General features: G+C 41.2%; 1 protein-coding gene across 1 annotated transcript in view; it reads right to left on the bottom strand.

The window, feature by feature from the left end:
- The window catches only part of cnksr2a (connector enhancer of kinase suppressor of Ras 2a), a 514,839-nt gene that overhangs the window by 191,742 nt on the left and 306,199 nt on the right, over nucleotides 1–16,898 (bottom strand). The window contains exon 11 of the mRNA XM_067992723.1: nucleotides 12,889–13,005. Coding sequence (XP_067848824.1) covers nucleotides 12,889–13,005 — 117 coding nt within the window. The remainder of the gene's footprint in view (nucleotides 1–12,888; nucleotides 13,006–16,898) is intronic.

Raw genomic sequence — 16,898 nt, 5'->3', positions numbered from 1 at the left:
GGACACCACTGCACACTTCCCTCCAGTCTGAAAAACAATCGTTCCCCTCTACTCTCTGCTTTCCGTCCCTTAGCCAATTTTGTATCCACACAGCAATTGCCCCTTTAATTCCATAGGTTTCAATTTTGCTAACAAGTCTATTATATGTTATTTTCCCAAAAGACTTTTGACACTCCATATACACATCAACCACACTACCTTCATCAATTCTCTCCGTTATTTCATCAAAGGACTCAATCAAGTTAGTCAAACACAATTTTCCTTTAACAAATCCGTGCTGACTTTCATGTATTAGCTCATACTTTTCCAAATGCCAATTAATTTTATCCCAGATTATTGTCTCAAAGTTTTCCCACCACCGACGTTAGGCTGACTGGCCTGTAGTTGCCAGGTTTATTCCTTTCCCCTTTTTTGAACAGGGGTGTAATATTTGCAATCCTCCAGTCCTCTGGCATAGCTACCATATCTAAGGAGGATTGGAAGATTGTGGCCAGAGCCTGTGCAATTTCCACCCTTACTTCCCTCAGTAGCCTAGGATGCATCCCATCCGGACTGGGTGATTTTTCTACTTTGAGCGCTGCCAGCCTTTTAAGTACCTCTTCTTTATCTATTTTTCTCCTATCCAATATTGCTACTACCTCCTCCTTCACTGTGACATTGGCAGCATCCTCTTCTTTCGTGAAGACAGATGCAAAGTATTCTTTTAGTACCTCAGCCATAACCTCTGCCTCCACAAGATGATCTTTTTGGTCCCTAATCAGCCCCACCTTTCCTTTGATTTATCTTTTACTATTTATATGTTTATAAAAGATTTTTGGGTTCTCTTTTATGTTACCTGTTAATCTATTCTCATACACTCACTTTGTCCCTCTTATTTCCTTCTTCAGTTCTCCTCTGTACTTTTTGCATTCAGCTGGGTTCTCTACTGAATTATGAACCTGACACTTACCATAAGCCTCATTTTTCTGTTTCATTTTAATCTCTATATTTTGAGTCATCCAGGGAGTTCAAGCTTTGGATGCCCTTCCTTTCCCCCTCAAGGGAATGTGTCGAGTCTGTACCCGAACTATCTCCTCTTTGAAGGCCTCCCATTGCCCATTTACTATTTTACCTGCCAATCTTTGATTCCAATCCACCTTGGCCAGATGACTTTCCAACTCACTGAAATTAATCCTCCTCCAGTTGAGTATTTTCACATTTGATTTTTCCTTGCCCTGTTCCATAACTACTCTAAACCTAATGATATTGTGATCACTGTTTCCCAATTGCTTTCCCACTGAAACATGTTCCACTTGCCCCACTTCATTCCCCAGAACTAGATCCAGCCCTGCTTCCTACCTAGTTGGGCTGGAAACATACTGATCAAGAGAGTTCTCTGGTACACAATTCAGGAATTCCTCTGCCTCTGCCCTTTACACTATTTTCCCAGTCTATATTAGGATAATTAAAGTCCTCCATTATCACTACTCTATAGTTCTTGCATCTTTCTGCAATTTGCCTGCAAATTTGCTTCACTATCTCCTTCCCACTATTTGGTGGCCGCATAAGAGCTCCTCTATTGTTTCTTAATTGGAACCAAATAGATTCTATCTTTGAACCCTTTCTAGTGCTGTAACAGTATCTTTGATCAATACGGCCACACCCCCCCCACCTCCTTTTTTTCATTCCCTATCTTTCCCAGACACATTGTAGTCAGGAATATTAAGTGCCCATTCCTTCCCTTGTTTGAGCCAGGACTCCGTTATTGGCACTATATCATAATTCCATGTGGTTAATTGTGCCTGCAGCTCACCAACCTTATTTACCTTGCAACATGCATTCACGCACATGCATTCCAATCTCATCTTAGTCTGCCTCGCGTTTCTCCCCTGTCCGATCCCTCCTATTTCTGAACCATTCTTTATTCTAATGCTGTTTGTCTCTCCCAGTCCTCTGAGCATCTTGTATCTCCTCTCTAATGCTTCATCCTGGTGCCCCTCCCTCTGCTAAATTAGTTTAAACCCTCCCCCACAGCGTTAGTTAACCTCGCCACGAGGACGTTGGTCCCAACTCTGTTGAGGTGCAACCCGTCCATCTTGCACAGGTTCCTCCTGTCCCAGAACTGGTCCCAATGCCCCAGGAATCTGAAGCCCTTCCTCCTGCACCATTTCTCCAGGCACACATTTACCTGTCTTATCCTGCTATTCCTATATTCACGAGCACATGGCAGTGGGAGTAATCCAGAAAATACAGCATTTGAGGTCCTGCTCTTCAATTTCCTCCCTAGCCCCTGAAACTCTATAGGACTTCAACCCTTTTCCTACCCGTGTCATTGGCTCCAACATGGACCACGACTTCTGCCTGTTTCCCTTCCCCCCTCAAAATGTTCTGCACCCGTTCAGTGATGTTTTTTACCCTGGCACCAGAGAGGCAACACACCATGTGGGACTCATGTAGGCGGTTGCAGAAACGCATGACTATCTCCATGACTATTGAATCCGTTATGACAACTGCATTTCTACACTTCGCTGTACTTCGCTGTACTCCCCTGTGCAGCCATTTGCCCCACGGTGCCATGGATATGCTCTAGATTGCACTCGCCCGAGGTATCTTCATCCTCACTGGTATTCAGTACTGACAACCGGTTTGAGAGTGCCACACGCCCGGAGGATTCCTGCACTGCCTGCCTCCTCCTACCCTGCCGGAAGGCCACCAACTTACCATCCTCCTGAACTCTCTACAGCTGCGGGGTGACCACCTCCTGGAACATGCAATCCAGGAAATTCTCAGCCTCCCGGATGCCCTGCAGTGACTCCAGCCGCTCCGCAAGATCAGAAACCCTGAGCTCGAGTTCAAGCAGCTGAAGGCACTTCCTGCACACTTGGTCACCGAGGACACATGAAGCGTCCTGGAGTTCCAACATGGCACCGGAATTGCAGGCAACGGGTCTCAGCTGTCCCATCATTTTACTTAAAAGTCTATCTACTTATGTTTTATATATGTATATATATGTATGTCTCTTGTGTTTTATATATATGTTTTAGTTTAGTATCCCCATAACTCCTATTTATTATTTATGTATACCAGATTTTTATTCAATGTAATTCAGATCCCTTTAATGTTGGTATCCTCTCAGTTAATTTTGCTTTTATTCCCTTAGATCTAATTAATTACTCTGATTATTTATTTACTGTTGCCTCTTGGTTTCAATTACTTAGCAACTCCTTCCTCCTCTGCACCTAATTCCCACTCTCACCAAATTCCAGTTTTTAAAGTCCTCACTGTTTGCAATTCACTCCGTTAAGCAGATTCACCCAACGCTGTCCTCACCAAGCTCTGTGCTCAAAGCTCTTATGTGATAACTTAGACAAAACCAACCTTTGGAGTCCAAGCCAATGGCCAGTTACCTCTGAGGACAGTTTTATCCCACTACAGAGAAACAGCAAAATTTTCTGTGGGATTATTTTATAGGAATTTAAAAATATAAGCATTTCATATTGAATAGGGCACACTAATGTTAAGAGGTAAAAAGGTTAACTTGATGTTTCGTTCACGTTAAAAAAATTTTCAGCCTTCTTAAGTCTAGAATGCAGCAGAAATCTTGGACTTTCTGGAGTTCATTAATTGCTGGGTGCTGTTTCCTGCCACTGGCTCTGTGGTGTTCATTTAAAAACTTAAAAAAAAATTAATTAACACAGTCGTTTAGCACGGGAGAGGCTTTAGACAGGGATTATTCTCAGGCTCTGTGAAGAATAATTTTGAAAAACATTGCACAGCTCTTGTGGATAACTTCCAAGATCAGTGATGGGAGAACCTGAGAAAGTAGTCTCCTACTGTCCTTGAAGCATGAAAGCACCTACTTTGTGACATCTGAAATTATTCTGTATCTTATTCTCCGAAGGTGGCCCTGGAAGCATAAAACTGAATTGGTTTTCTACCTGTAATTTTTTTGAGGGGTTGTACTCGTCGAGGTGAAGTAGGGGTAGGGGAGTGGAGCATTTTTCCACTTTTGTCATCCATTGTCAGCATCAAGCGTCCACGATAAGGTTAGCACAACTAGCTACAATATGCTTTAGCTCAGCCTCATAAAAATAGCTCGTATTATTCTTCCCACAACATGCATGTTTATGGCCTTAATGAGATTATCAATTTGATGCCAGCAAGCGCTGAATTAGGGGCAGATTCACACAGTGGGTCCATCTCCACTAGAAACTGCCTGGACTCATTTTACATAAGACCTTTTCTTTATAGCCAACAGACACAGGAGGCTGGATTCAGACCCAGGTGGCAGAAGTGAAAGCCCAATGTGTGCCTCACTGCATCACTTAGTGCCCAACTTTGCTTTGGGTAGAGAAAAGAAGGACGACAAGGCACGTAATTTAAATCTGCAAAATGCTTAGGGGCAGTGATAATGTAAGCAGGAAAACTAGTTAGCCACCATATTCCTGTAACATGTAAGCAAGCTATTTAATTTTGACCTTGAGCTCAGAATATCAGGGCACAAAAACAAAACTAATGAGCCTCCAGTGAAGCTGGAGGTTGGAAGATTTTTGTAGTGGATATGTGCAATAAACAACCAGCAAAAGCAGGTTTTGCCGTGTCAATTTAAGAAATAACTGGATAAATATCTGGCCACGAACAGTACTGAAAGTTATAAGGATAGTTACAGAATGAGATCATCAAATACTCCACGGAACATTATGATTGCTATGTTGCTGGGCTACAGCAATATCATACAAACGTACGAATTAAGAGCAGGAGTAGGCCATTCGGCCCCTCGAGCCTGCTCTGCCATTTGATAAGATCATCGCTGATCTGATTGTGACCTCAACCCTACTTTCCCGTCTACCTACTATAACCCTTGACTCCCTTGTTAACTCAGCCTTAAAAATATTCAATGACCCTGCCTCCACTGCTCTCTGGGGAAAGGGAGTTTCACAGACTCATGACCCTCAGAGAAAAAAATTCTCCTCATCTCTGCCATATACGGAAAGCAACAGGTCACCAATGAACAACAAAGGCTGCAAGGTTAGTTAGATATTCTAAGCTTTGCTTGACTACCTCTGGTGTGATCTGGAGAAACTCTGAATTTCCCTCAGGAAATTAAAAAATCTGGGTAGAATCTACAAGAAAGGAAATTGGATATGATCTGTGGAAGGCACAGTCTTGATTGGCCAAATGTCTATTGTTCATTCTATGCTTCCTTATATATAAAGAAAATTTCATTTATTTAGTGGCTTATCACATTCTCAGGATATCCAGAAGTGTTTCAGATCTAATTAATTATTTTTGAAATGTAGTCACTGTTTTATATAGGCAAACATGGCACCAAAGAGCAAATGAGATGAAAGACCAATTGATCTGTTTTGTTTTGCTGTTATTGGCTGAGGGAGGATTTTTTGGCCCGGAAACCAGAAGGACTCCCTAAACTTCTTTAAACTTACAACTGAACAAATAGAGAGTTCAATTTAATGTCTCGTCCAAAAGTCAGTCCCTTGGATAATACAACAATTTTGCATTGAAATGTTAGCTTAGATTACGTACTCAAGCCCCAGAGTGGGGCTCAAAGTTAGGAGCATAGGAACAGGTGTAGGCCATTTAGCTCCTTGAGCCTGTTCCGCCATTCAATTAGATCATGGTTGATCTGTGTCTTAACTCCTTGGTTCCATAACCCATAATACGTAACAGCTTATAATCTTCTAAGTACTATCACTTAGGCCAAGATGACACTTAGGTAAATGTTTTTTTAAAAAGAGAGTCGACTTATTTTAACCTGCAAGATAATAACAATCAAAACAGATGAAATATGCAGTGAGATAAACAATACTGAGTGGATGTGGGACTAAAATGGGTTTACATGTAGTGCATTGAAAGTCACATGTGATATCTTTAAAAATAGCCTAGGAATAGTCCAAAACAAATTCTTTAGGGACAGAAGCATGGCTTCTCCTGTTTGGAGTGCTCACACAGAACAGAAATCATGATATGTGGAGGAGGCCTAAACAAAGAGAAAGTGTTCATACATTTCATGGACATTCTCCTATAGAAGCTTAATTACAGCTACGCAATGTTTCAGGTTTGCAAATAATTCAAAATATGAAATTATTAGCATTGAGGGTGGAAAAACTATGCATTATGTTAAAATGAGTATCAAGTATTCACTAAAATAAGGACAAAATGAGGACTGCAGACCAAATAGTGGTCTCCCAAATTTGCCGAGAATCAGAATTCATTGCAGTGTGAAGAAATACAGCAATATAATTTCATCTCTCAGCTTTACAAAAATGCCAACTTGCTGTATTTAACTGTTTTTCAGTAAAACTCGGTTTATCCAAATTTCCTTGCAGTCTCTTCAAGAAATTTTGGACACCCCAATGTTACTGAGAAACTCAAGGTATCCATATTGAATACAGCAAAGGTGACATCTCTGCCGTTGAAATTTGTCTTACCCTCACTTTTTATTAATTTTGTAACAACAAAATCCAAACCATCTCCATGCATGAACATATCCTTCAACATAATCAAACTTACACGATGTCCATCTACATTCTCTGCAAATGCACAGCAATGAAACACAACTTTGTTGCAAGGCCAAAGAGCTGTTTCATTATATGAATTTACACTTACACACGTTTGCTTGCAAACGCTTATTATATCTTTCTGTTCTAAGATTAACTCAATCACTGGTTCACAACTATTGAACAGACACATCTCACAAGGACTTACCTGTTAATTCTAGAGATACTGGAACCTCCCAGCCTTCTGCAAAAAAAGTCATACACATAAAGCACCCACAAATATAACCCACGTAACATCTGGAACATTTAAAAAAAAATAATTACACTATGCGGGTTATTTTTGTGAAATTACGGTTAAAAAAGTAACTGCAAATCTGTACAAAAGGAAGGCCTACACGATTTATTAGCTATCTAGCGCTTAAGGTCAGTTTCGGAGCTTTGACGGTGTCATTTCAACTTGCTGTCACACTCTAAAATTCAGCTCTGAAATTCGTGCTCTTGTCCACTTCCATCCCACCTCACTCTGGGCACTGCCCAGTGAATGAAGTTTCATTATAACTTTCCTCTCAAAGGAAAGAACAGGCAGCAAAACTGTGGAAACAGTTTAGTGAAATCTTTTTAAAAAAACAAAACAACCAAGACTCCAAGGAAACAATGTTCAAAGACAGCACAAAACAAGATTTTTTGAAAATCGGCAGTGCAACACGGCAGTGGGGCAAAGGTCACCACTGAGGAAAAAAATATTGAAATACAGTCAGCATATGCCAAAGCACACTGCGAAGCCTGAATCCATTTGTTATGAACTTTACAGACAGATGGAAGAATTTATAGCTTTGTATTAACAAAGTTGGATATTCACTTTAAAATATAGTGGAGGCAGTTCCAAGGTTCAGCTGCACAGTTCAGAAATACACTGCACAAGAACATCAACATGCTTGTATCTTAAGTAGTTAAACCTTCTTCTGCAATGAGACATGAATCCAAAGTAATACACTTTTTAAGAACCGCACTGCCAAGGGCTTGCAAAAAAAAGCATACTTTGAAATGGTCAATCCAGTCTGTAAATTTCAACTAATGTTTGCAAAATTAAAGTGCGACAGAATATAAAAGGAACACTGGCACTCATTTGACATAAGAAAGCTTATGATGAAATGGCTGCAGGAGGCTCTTTGAAACAAATGTTACATCACCAAGCATTAATTTTAAAGTATCTGTCCAAGATTGTAGTTGTGTGCATTTTTTTAATAAATATATTTCTAACTACATCCCAGTTAAATTAAATCTTCTGATAATTTTGTATTTTTTGTCATACTTACATATTTTGCAGTAGTTGTTTAAAGATAAAGCTTTAGTGAAAATTATCAACTGTTTTTTTTTGGTACCACTGTATATGAAAGAAAAACAATGTTTTCCTAGTCATGCAAAATTTTCGACATAATTACTACAGTTAATCCCTAACACTGAGGTGAATACTCCTGTTAAATGTACAGGTTTTTTGGTTAAAGATTCAAAGTGGCTCCAACCCTTTTCATTCATATAGGAGTCTGTTCTATTACAGTGCATCATATCATAATATCATAACAGGTAAAACATAGGAAGAGGCCATTCGGCCCATCATGACTATGCCGGCTCTTTGAAAGAGCTATCCAATTAGTCCCATTCCCCTGCTCTTTCCTCATAGCCCTGTAAATTTTTCCCCTTCAAGTATTTATCCAATTCCCTTTTGAAAGTTACTATTGAATCTGCTTCAGGCAGTGCATTCCAGATCATTACAACTCGCTGCTTAAAAAAATGTTTCCTCATGTCGTCTCTGGTTCTTTTGCCGATCACCTTAAATCTGTGTCCTCTGGTTACTAACCCTTCTGCCACTGGAAACAATTTCTCCTTATTTACTCTGTCAAAACCATTCACGATTTTGAACACTATCAAATCTCCCCATAACCTTCTCTGCTCCAAGGAGAACAACCCCAGCTTCTCCAGTCTCTCCACCATAACTGAAGTCCCTCATTCCTGGTACCATTCTAGTAAATCTCTTCTACATCCTCTCTAAGGCCTTGACATCCTTCCTAAAGTCTGGTGCCCAGAATTGAACACAATATTCCAGTTGAGGCCTAACCAGTGTTTTATAAAGGTTTAGCATAACTTCCTTGCTTTTGTACTCTATGGGGTCGATTTTGCAATGGTGGCAGGTTGGCAGCAGGGGGGTGAATGTGCACGTGGCAAACCCACATGAACAAAACTTACCGTTTCCGACGCGATCGCATATTGATTGCTGATGATTAATGTCCTCTCCGGGTTTTGCGCCTGGCAGTCAGCCTGATTGACAGGCTGGCTGCTGTCAGGAGCTGCAACGCGAGGAGGGAGGGGGCGAGAAAGAAAGAGAGCGAGACATCATCTGTGCTGGAATGGAAGACCGGGGCGGGGGAGAGGGGGAAAGAGTGGAAGATCCAGGAGAGAATGGAGGATTGGGGGGAAGAACGGGGGGACATCGGAGGGGGGATGAAGAGTGGGACATCGGGAGGACATCTGGGGGGTGAATAGTGGGACATTGGGAGGTGCAGAGTGGGACACTGGGGGGGTGAAGGGTGGGATATCGGGAGGGGTGATGAGGGGGACATCGGAGAGGGAGACATTGGACATCGGAGCAGGGTGCAAAGGTAGGTTCATTTTGTGTTTTCACTTCCGTCTATGGTTTTTTATTTAATTTATTTAGTTTCTTGTTCCTTGACCCAGCCCTTCACATCTGGTTTCACCAGGCGTGAATCAGAAGTGGTGGGCAAGCCGCCCAGGTAAGTTAAAAATCACTCTAATCACTTACTCTGTCACAGGTAAAGTGCCTTAAGTACCTCGGTATATTTGGCTCTTTAACTATCATCCCGGCAATTTCCGTTTTCGAGTCGCCATGCGTACACAGGTGGGTCCCTGGGAAACTTGGAAGTTGGCGGTTTGGAGCCGGCTTCCAAACCCGATTGGGATTGCCACGATTTTTGGAGCCCTCCGCCCCCAACGTACCCGCAATTGCCCCCTATGCCTCTGTTAATAAAGCCCAGGATCCCATATGCTTTTTTAACAGTCTTCTCAACTTCTCCTGCAAACTTCAAAGATTTGTGTATGTGCACCCCCAGGTCTGAATGTTCCTGCACCCCCTGTAAAATTGTACCATTTAGTTTCTTTTGCCTCTCCTCATTCTTCCTACCAAAATGCAGCACTTCCCACTTCCCTGCATTAAATTTCATCTGCCATGTGTCTGCCCATTAAATCAGTTTGTCTATGGCCTCCTGAAGTCTGATACTATCCCTCACATTGTTCACTACATTTCCAAGTTTTGTGTTATCTGCAATCTTTGAAATTATACCCTCTATACCCAAGATGAGGTCATTAAAATATATCAAAAAGAGCAGAGATCCTAATACTGACCCCTGGCGAACACCACTGTATACTTCCCCCCAATCTGAAAAACAACTGTCCCCCACTACTCTCTGCTTTCTGTCCCTTAGCCAATTTTGTATCCATGCTGCCACTTTCCCTTTAATCCCATGGGCTTTAATTTTGCTAACAAGGCTATTATGTGGTACTTTATCAAATGCCTTTTGAAAGTCCATATACACAACATCAACCACACTACCCTCATCAACCCTCTCCGTTACTTCATCAAAGAACTCAATCAAATTAGTCAAACACGATTTTCCTTCAACAAATCTGTGCTGACTTTCATTTATTGGTCCATACTTTTCCAAGTGCCAATTAATTTTGTCCCGGATTATTGTCTCAAAGTTTCCCCACCACTGACGTTAGGCTGACTGGCCTGTAATTGCCGGGTTTATCCTTCTCCCCTTTTTTGAACAGGGGTGTAACATTTGCAATCACCCAGTCTCCTGGCACCATCCCCATATCTAAGGAGGATTGGAAGATTGTGGCCAGAGCCTGTGCAATTTCCACCCTTACTTCCCTCAGTAGCCTAGGATGCATCCCATCCAGACCAAATGACTTCCCTACTTTGAGTACTGCCAATCTTTTAGGTACCTCCTCTTTAGCCATTTTTATCCTATACAATATTGCTACTATCTCCTCCTTTACTGCTACAATGGCAGCATCCTCTTAGCCAGTGAAGACGGATGTGAAGTATTCATTTAGTGCCTCAGCCAAGCCATCTGCCTCCACAAGAAGATCTCCTTTTTTGTCCCTAAATGATCCAAATCTTCCTTTAACTACCCTTTTACTATTTATATGTTTATAAAAGACTTTTAGGTTTTCTTTTAAGTTAGTCACTAATCTATTCTCATACTCTCTCTTTGCCCCTCTTATTCCCTGTTTTAGATCTCCTCTGTACTTTCTGTATTCAGCTTGATTCTCTACTGTATTATGAACCTTACATTCCTCATAAGCCTCCTTTTACTGTTTCATTTTAATCTCTAAATCTTTAGTCATCCAGGGAGCCCTTGCTTTGGATCCCCTTCCCCTCCCCCTTGTAGGAATGCGTCCACTCTGTACCCGAACCAACTCCTCCTTGAAGGCCTCTCATTGTTCAATTACCGTTTTGCCCATCAATTTTTGATTCCAATCCACCTGGGCAAGATCCCTTTTTAACTCACTGAAATTTACCCTCCTCCATTTAAGCTTTTCACATTTGATTGTTCCTTGTCCATTTCCACAACTAGTCTAAACCTAATGATATTATGATCACTGTTCCCCAAGTGCTCCCTCACTGAAACATAATCCACCTGCCCCACTTTATTCCCCAGAACTAGATCCAGCACTGTTTCCTTCCTGGTTGGGCTGGAAACACACTTCCAGAAAGTTCTCTTGAACACATTTCAGGCACTGCTCCCCCTCTTTGCCCTCTACATTGTTACTGACCCAGATAATTGAAGTTCCCCATTATCACTATTCTATAGTTCTTGCATCTTTCTGTAATTTGCCAGCAAATGTTCTCCTCTATCTCCTCCCCACTATTTGGTGGCCTAAAGTATACACCCAGTAGCATAATAGCCCCTCTATTGTTCCTTACTTCTACTAAATAGATTCTGTCGTTGACCCCAAAACTACATCATCCCTTTCCAGTGCTATAATAGTTTCTTTGATCAATGCTGCCCCCCCTTTCTTTCCTTCCCTATCTTTCCTGAATACCTTGTAGCCAGGAATATTAAGTACCCAATCCTCCCCTTCTCTGTTATTGCCACTATATCAAAGTCTCATGTGGTGACTTGAGCCTGCAGGTCACTGACCTTATTTACCACAATACGTGCATTTACGCACATGCACTCCAATCTCATCTTAGACTGCCTCGCATCCCCAATCTTAATTGTGAACATGTGGAGATTTGCGCAAGTAATTATATTTCTAAACAAGCATCATAACAGTAAGAAATCCAAAATGCTGAATTGAGGGGATAGTGTAGTGCAATGGGTTAAAAGCTGGCCTTTCAACTCTGGGACGTGGGTCAAATCCAGCCCAAACTGTTGAATGAAATTCACTTCTGCCTGTTAGGACCTATTTGCATTGACATTGGAAAATCTCAACCCAGTTCCCAGTGGGCATTTACCCACAGCGTAAAATCACCCTTAGCACAGCAGTGAATTGACAATTCCACTGCAAAGAGACCACAGAATGGGTGGCATGACATCCAAATAGCAGAATAGATGGAGCTTCGCTGAGAATCTAATCGTGCGATACCAGACCTGACAGTGCTTGATGCGGATACTGGATGCTTGAAATACCTACACAAAAATTTTCAGAAATCTGAACGTAAATCTTTAGTTTTATCACCACGTTTGTTATTCCAGCTTCTATCAGTGACTGTTCCACCCGTGGTGTCCTGATTCACTCTTCATATTATTTGTTGAAAACACATCAAGTTCAAGTGAAATAAGAACAACATAATTTTGACTACATTAAGAACGAATAGGTTTTAATAAGAAATCATTGGCGGTTCAGATTTGGAAAATTTTCTGTCAGATCAAGGATATTTTTTGGTGTACTATAAGGAAAATGCAATTTATACTCCAACCTTTACAAATACAAAAGCCTATTCTGCTCATTGTTTCGATATATCGATTATCCTGGAGTCCACTGGTTACATTCTAATTCACAGTTTTCCTAAATGTTCATATTCTTTAAATACAGATCCGTTTAATAAATGACTTTTTACTGCAGCATACTGTGTAACTTCTTGATTTCATAGGTTCATGCAAAAATTATAGACAATCGGTTCTAGTTTTAACAGGAGTACACTGTGTCAAGTATCAGCTATAAATAAAATTGAACTGCATCAGATGAATCATCGATGCGTCATATTATATCAGGCATTTCATCAAAAGTGATGCACAGGAACATTTAGCATAAGATTTCTGTCTATACGTAAAAAAACATTTTAATGAAAGCAAATGATTACCTGGGAGTATACGGCTCTGACGGAGGAGGAGGAATGAAAAGATCCTGAAGGGCGGAACTGTCTCGCTTTGTAGGTGTACAGAGAGTACTTGTTGGCGTGGCAACATTACCAGTTGGACTTTTTGGGATAATTGGCTATTTACAAAAAGGGAAAAAAAGAACTATTAACAGGGAGGATCAAATTCCTGATTTTAGCTGAAATTAATATAAATTAATGTCAAAAGTTAAAGACAAACTTAGTTCACAATAAAAACATAAAGACAGAAACAATTACTTTGTATTGCCACAAAAATGACAACTTAAGACAAAGTCTGTTTTATGATCAGGAAACACTAATGTCCGATACAAAGATTGCCATAAACTCAGATCTAAAACTTAACACATCATCAACTTTATAATAGCCTTCAATATGAAGACACAAATCATCTGCTATCTATCAATTATTGCTATTCACTGGTAGATCCTATGGTGCTGCTCATGTCAGTCTGAGGAAATGCTGTTTTCCAAGGACAGAAGCATCCAAATTCTTTCCCCACCACTGACTCAAAGGCTTCTGGCCCCAGAATTTGTCGAGCCCTCTCTTCAGAGGGTGTCAAAGGCTGATCATCCCCTACAGTCTGCATTTGATACTGCCCTTAAAGCGCCATCTATTTCCTGTAAGCAGATACAAAACATACATGTTGGAATTTAGAAGAGCAGAGGTTTGTGTCGGCTAAGTGCCCAGCCCAGATGCCACCTTGTGTGAGTTCATGAACATGCAACAAAACAAGCATCCCGCGTTGACAGTGTGCTTGATGGTCCTAATTTGCAAGATTTGTGTCTGACATTTGAAGTATATTTCTGTACCAGCAACATAGTAGATCCAGAAACAGCATGAGCATCCATGTATCAACCAGGAAAAAGATTGCTTATTAAAGAAGTCTCAAAGTGAGAGTCAACTGGTGTTAGTAGTCATCGTAAAGTCACATCCTAAGTCGGCAAAGTGTGTATACTCTTATCTTGATAACAGTTAATTTCTTACGCATTTGCTTCCATGATCCATAGATGTGGGAGACTGCAGATTTGCTCCACCATCTCCAACCAGGCATTTCATAAGAACATAAGAAATAGGAGCAGGAGTAGGCTAATCGGCCCCTCGAGCCTGCTCCGCCATTTAATAAGATCATGGCTGATCTGATCCTAACCTCAAATCTAAATTCATGTCCAATTTCCTGCCCGCTCCCCGTAACCCCTAATTCCCTTTACTTCTAGGAAACTGTCTATTTCTGTTTTAAATTTATTTAATGATGTAGCTTCCACAGCTTCCTGGGGCAGCAAATTCCACAGACCTACCACCCTCTGAGTGAAGAAGTTTCCCCTCATCTCAGTTTTGAAGGAGCAGCCCCTTATTCTAAGATTATGCCCCCTAGTTCCAGTTTCACCCATCCTTGGGAACATCCTCACCGCATTCACCCGATCAAGCCCCTTCACAATCTTATATGTTTCAATAAGATCGCCTCTCATTCTTCTGAACTCCAATGAGTAGAGTCCCAATCTACTCAACCTCTCCTCATATGTCCGCCCCCTCATCCCCGGGATTAACCGAGTGAAACTTCTTTGTACTGCCTCGAGAGCAAGTATGTCTTTTCTTAAGTATGGAGACCAAAACTGTATGCAGTATTCCAGGTGCGGTCTCACCAATACCTTATATAACTGCAGCAATACCTCCCTGTTTTTATATTCTATCCCCCTAGCAATAAAAGCCAACATTTCGTTGGCCTTCTTGATCACCTGCTGCACCTGCATACTAACTTTTTGATTTTCTTGCACTAGGACCCCCAGATCCCTTTGTACTGCAGTACTTTCCAGACTCTGGCCATTAAGATAATAACTTGCTCTCTGATTTTTCCTGCCAAAGTGCATAACCTCACATTTTCCAATATTGTATTGCATCTGCCAAATCTTCGCCCATTCACCTAGCCTGTCTATATCCCCTTGTAGGTTTTTTATGTCCTCCTCACTCTCTACTTTCCCTCCCATCTTTGTATCATCTGCAAACTTTGATATGTTACACTCGCTCCCCTCCTCTAAATCATTAATATACATTGTAAAGAGTTGGGGACCCAGCACCGACCCCTGCGGAACACCGCTGGCTACTGGTTGCCAGTCCGAGAATGAATCATTTATCCCAACTCTCTGCTTCCTGTTAGATAACCAATCCTCCACCCATGCCAGAATATTACCCCCAATCCAGTGATTCTTTATCTTGAGCAATAATCTTTTATGTGGCACCTTGTCGAATGCCTTCTGGAAGTCTAAATACACTACGTCCACTGGTTCCCCTTTATCCACCCTGTACGTTATGTCCTCAAAGAACTCAAGCAAATTTGTCAGCCATGCTGACTTTGTCCCATTAAATTATGTTTATCCAAATGTTCCACTACTGTCTCCTTAATAATAGACTCCAAAATTTTACCCACTACAGATGTTAGGCTAACTGGTCTATAATTTCCAGCCTTCTGCCTACTACCCTTTTTAAATAAGGGTGTTACATTAGCAGTTTTCCAATCTGCCGGGACCTTTGCCGAGTCCAGAGAATTTTGGAAAATTATTACCAAAGCATCCACAATCCCCACTGCCACTTCCCTCAAGACCCTAGGATGTAAGCCATCAGGTCCAGGGGATTTATCCGCCTTGAGTCCCATTAATTTACTGAGTACCAATTCCTTAGTGATTTTAATCGTATTTAGCTCCTCCCCCCGTACAGCCCCATGTTTGTCCAGTGTTGGGATATTCTTAGTGTCCTCTACTGTAAAGACTGAAACAAAATATTTGTTCAGCATTTTTGCCATCTCCATGTTTCCCACCATTAATTTCTCGGTCTCATCCTCTAAGGGACCTACCTTTGCCTTAGCCACCCTTTTTCTTTTTATATAACTATAGAATCTCTTGCTATCTGTTTTTATATTTTTTGCTAATTTATTTTCATAATCTATCTTCCCTTTCTTAATCAATCCTTTAGTTACTTTTTGCTGTCTTTTGAAGACTTCCCAATTTCGAACTAGACTCGTGATCAGAGGGTGCCCCTCAGCTCCTAAGATGGCAATCTTCTTTCGTAGCACCTCCTGCATTAGCACCCCCAGAGCTGCATCCTTAAAAGAAACAGTCATGCTGTTTTCCCTCTTAGCTGCCATGCTCTAGTGCTATCAGGAAAGTCTGCAATTCCTCTTTAATTACTAGCAACAGCCCCTATATGAGCTGCTGACCCATTGGATATCCTGTCCTGCAACCCCAGTGTGTTTTCTGAACATCAGCCAATCTGTGTACAGGCACATGTAAATTATTAAAATAAGAACATAAGAACATAAGAAATAGGAGCAGGAGTAGGCCAATCGGCCCCTCGAGCCTGCTCCGCCATTCAATAAGATCATGGCTGATCTGATCCTAACCTCAAATCTAAATTCATGTCCAATTTCCTGCCCGCTCCCCGTAACCCCTAATTCCCTTTACTTCTAGGAAACTTTCTATTTCTGTTTTAAATTAAAATGAGCTCACATTGCAAAATGATGCAAGGTCAGCTGTACACAACATTTATTACCTGCTTACAGTGATATTCCATTTAAATTGCAATAATTTAATATATTTATCAAGTAATCAAATCATAGTACTACTGCATAAAACTCTGTGCATTAATTTTCCAAGGTTCAGGCCACAGGGCCAATTCTCTCTCGAGCCTGAGGCTTACATTCTGCATCATTGTGTACCTGAGGCTTACATGAATGTAGAGGCTTAACCAGATAGTAGATTATAATTCCCAGCATTGCTCTTCTCATGCCACTCTGGTGGGCATCAACTCTACTGAGTTAATACTAGGCAGAAAAGGAAGGCTTACAAGCAAGAAACCTCCAAAACTATTAACAGAGGTGTACAGGAAAATATGGTACTGAGCCAATGAAGGAGATATTAGGAGGGCTTGGTCAAAGACATGAGTTTCGAAGAGGGCCTTAAAGGCGGTAAGTGAGATAGAGAGGA

Source organism: Heptranchias perlo, chromosome 11 (assembly GCF_035084215.1).
Source record: "Heptranchias perlo isolate sHepPer1 chromosome 11, sHepPer1.hap1, whole genome shotgun sequence".
Classification (NCBI taxonomy): Eukaryota; Metazoa; Chordata; class Chondrichthyes; order Hexanchiformes; family Hexanchidae; genus Heptranchias; species Heptranchias perlo.
The sequence above is the reverse complement of the archived record's forward strand: the minus strand, read 5'-3'. Positions and strand labels throughout refer to the sequence as shown.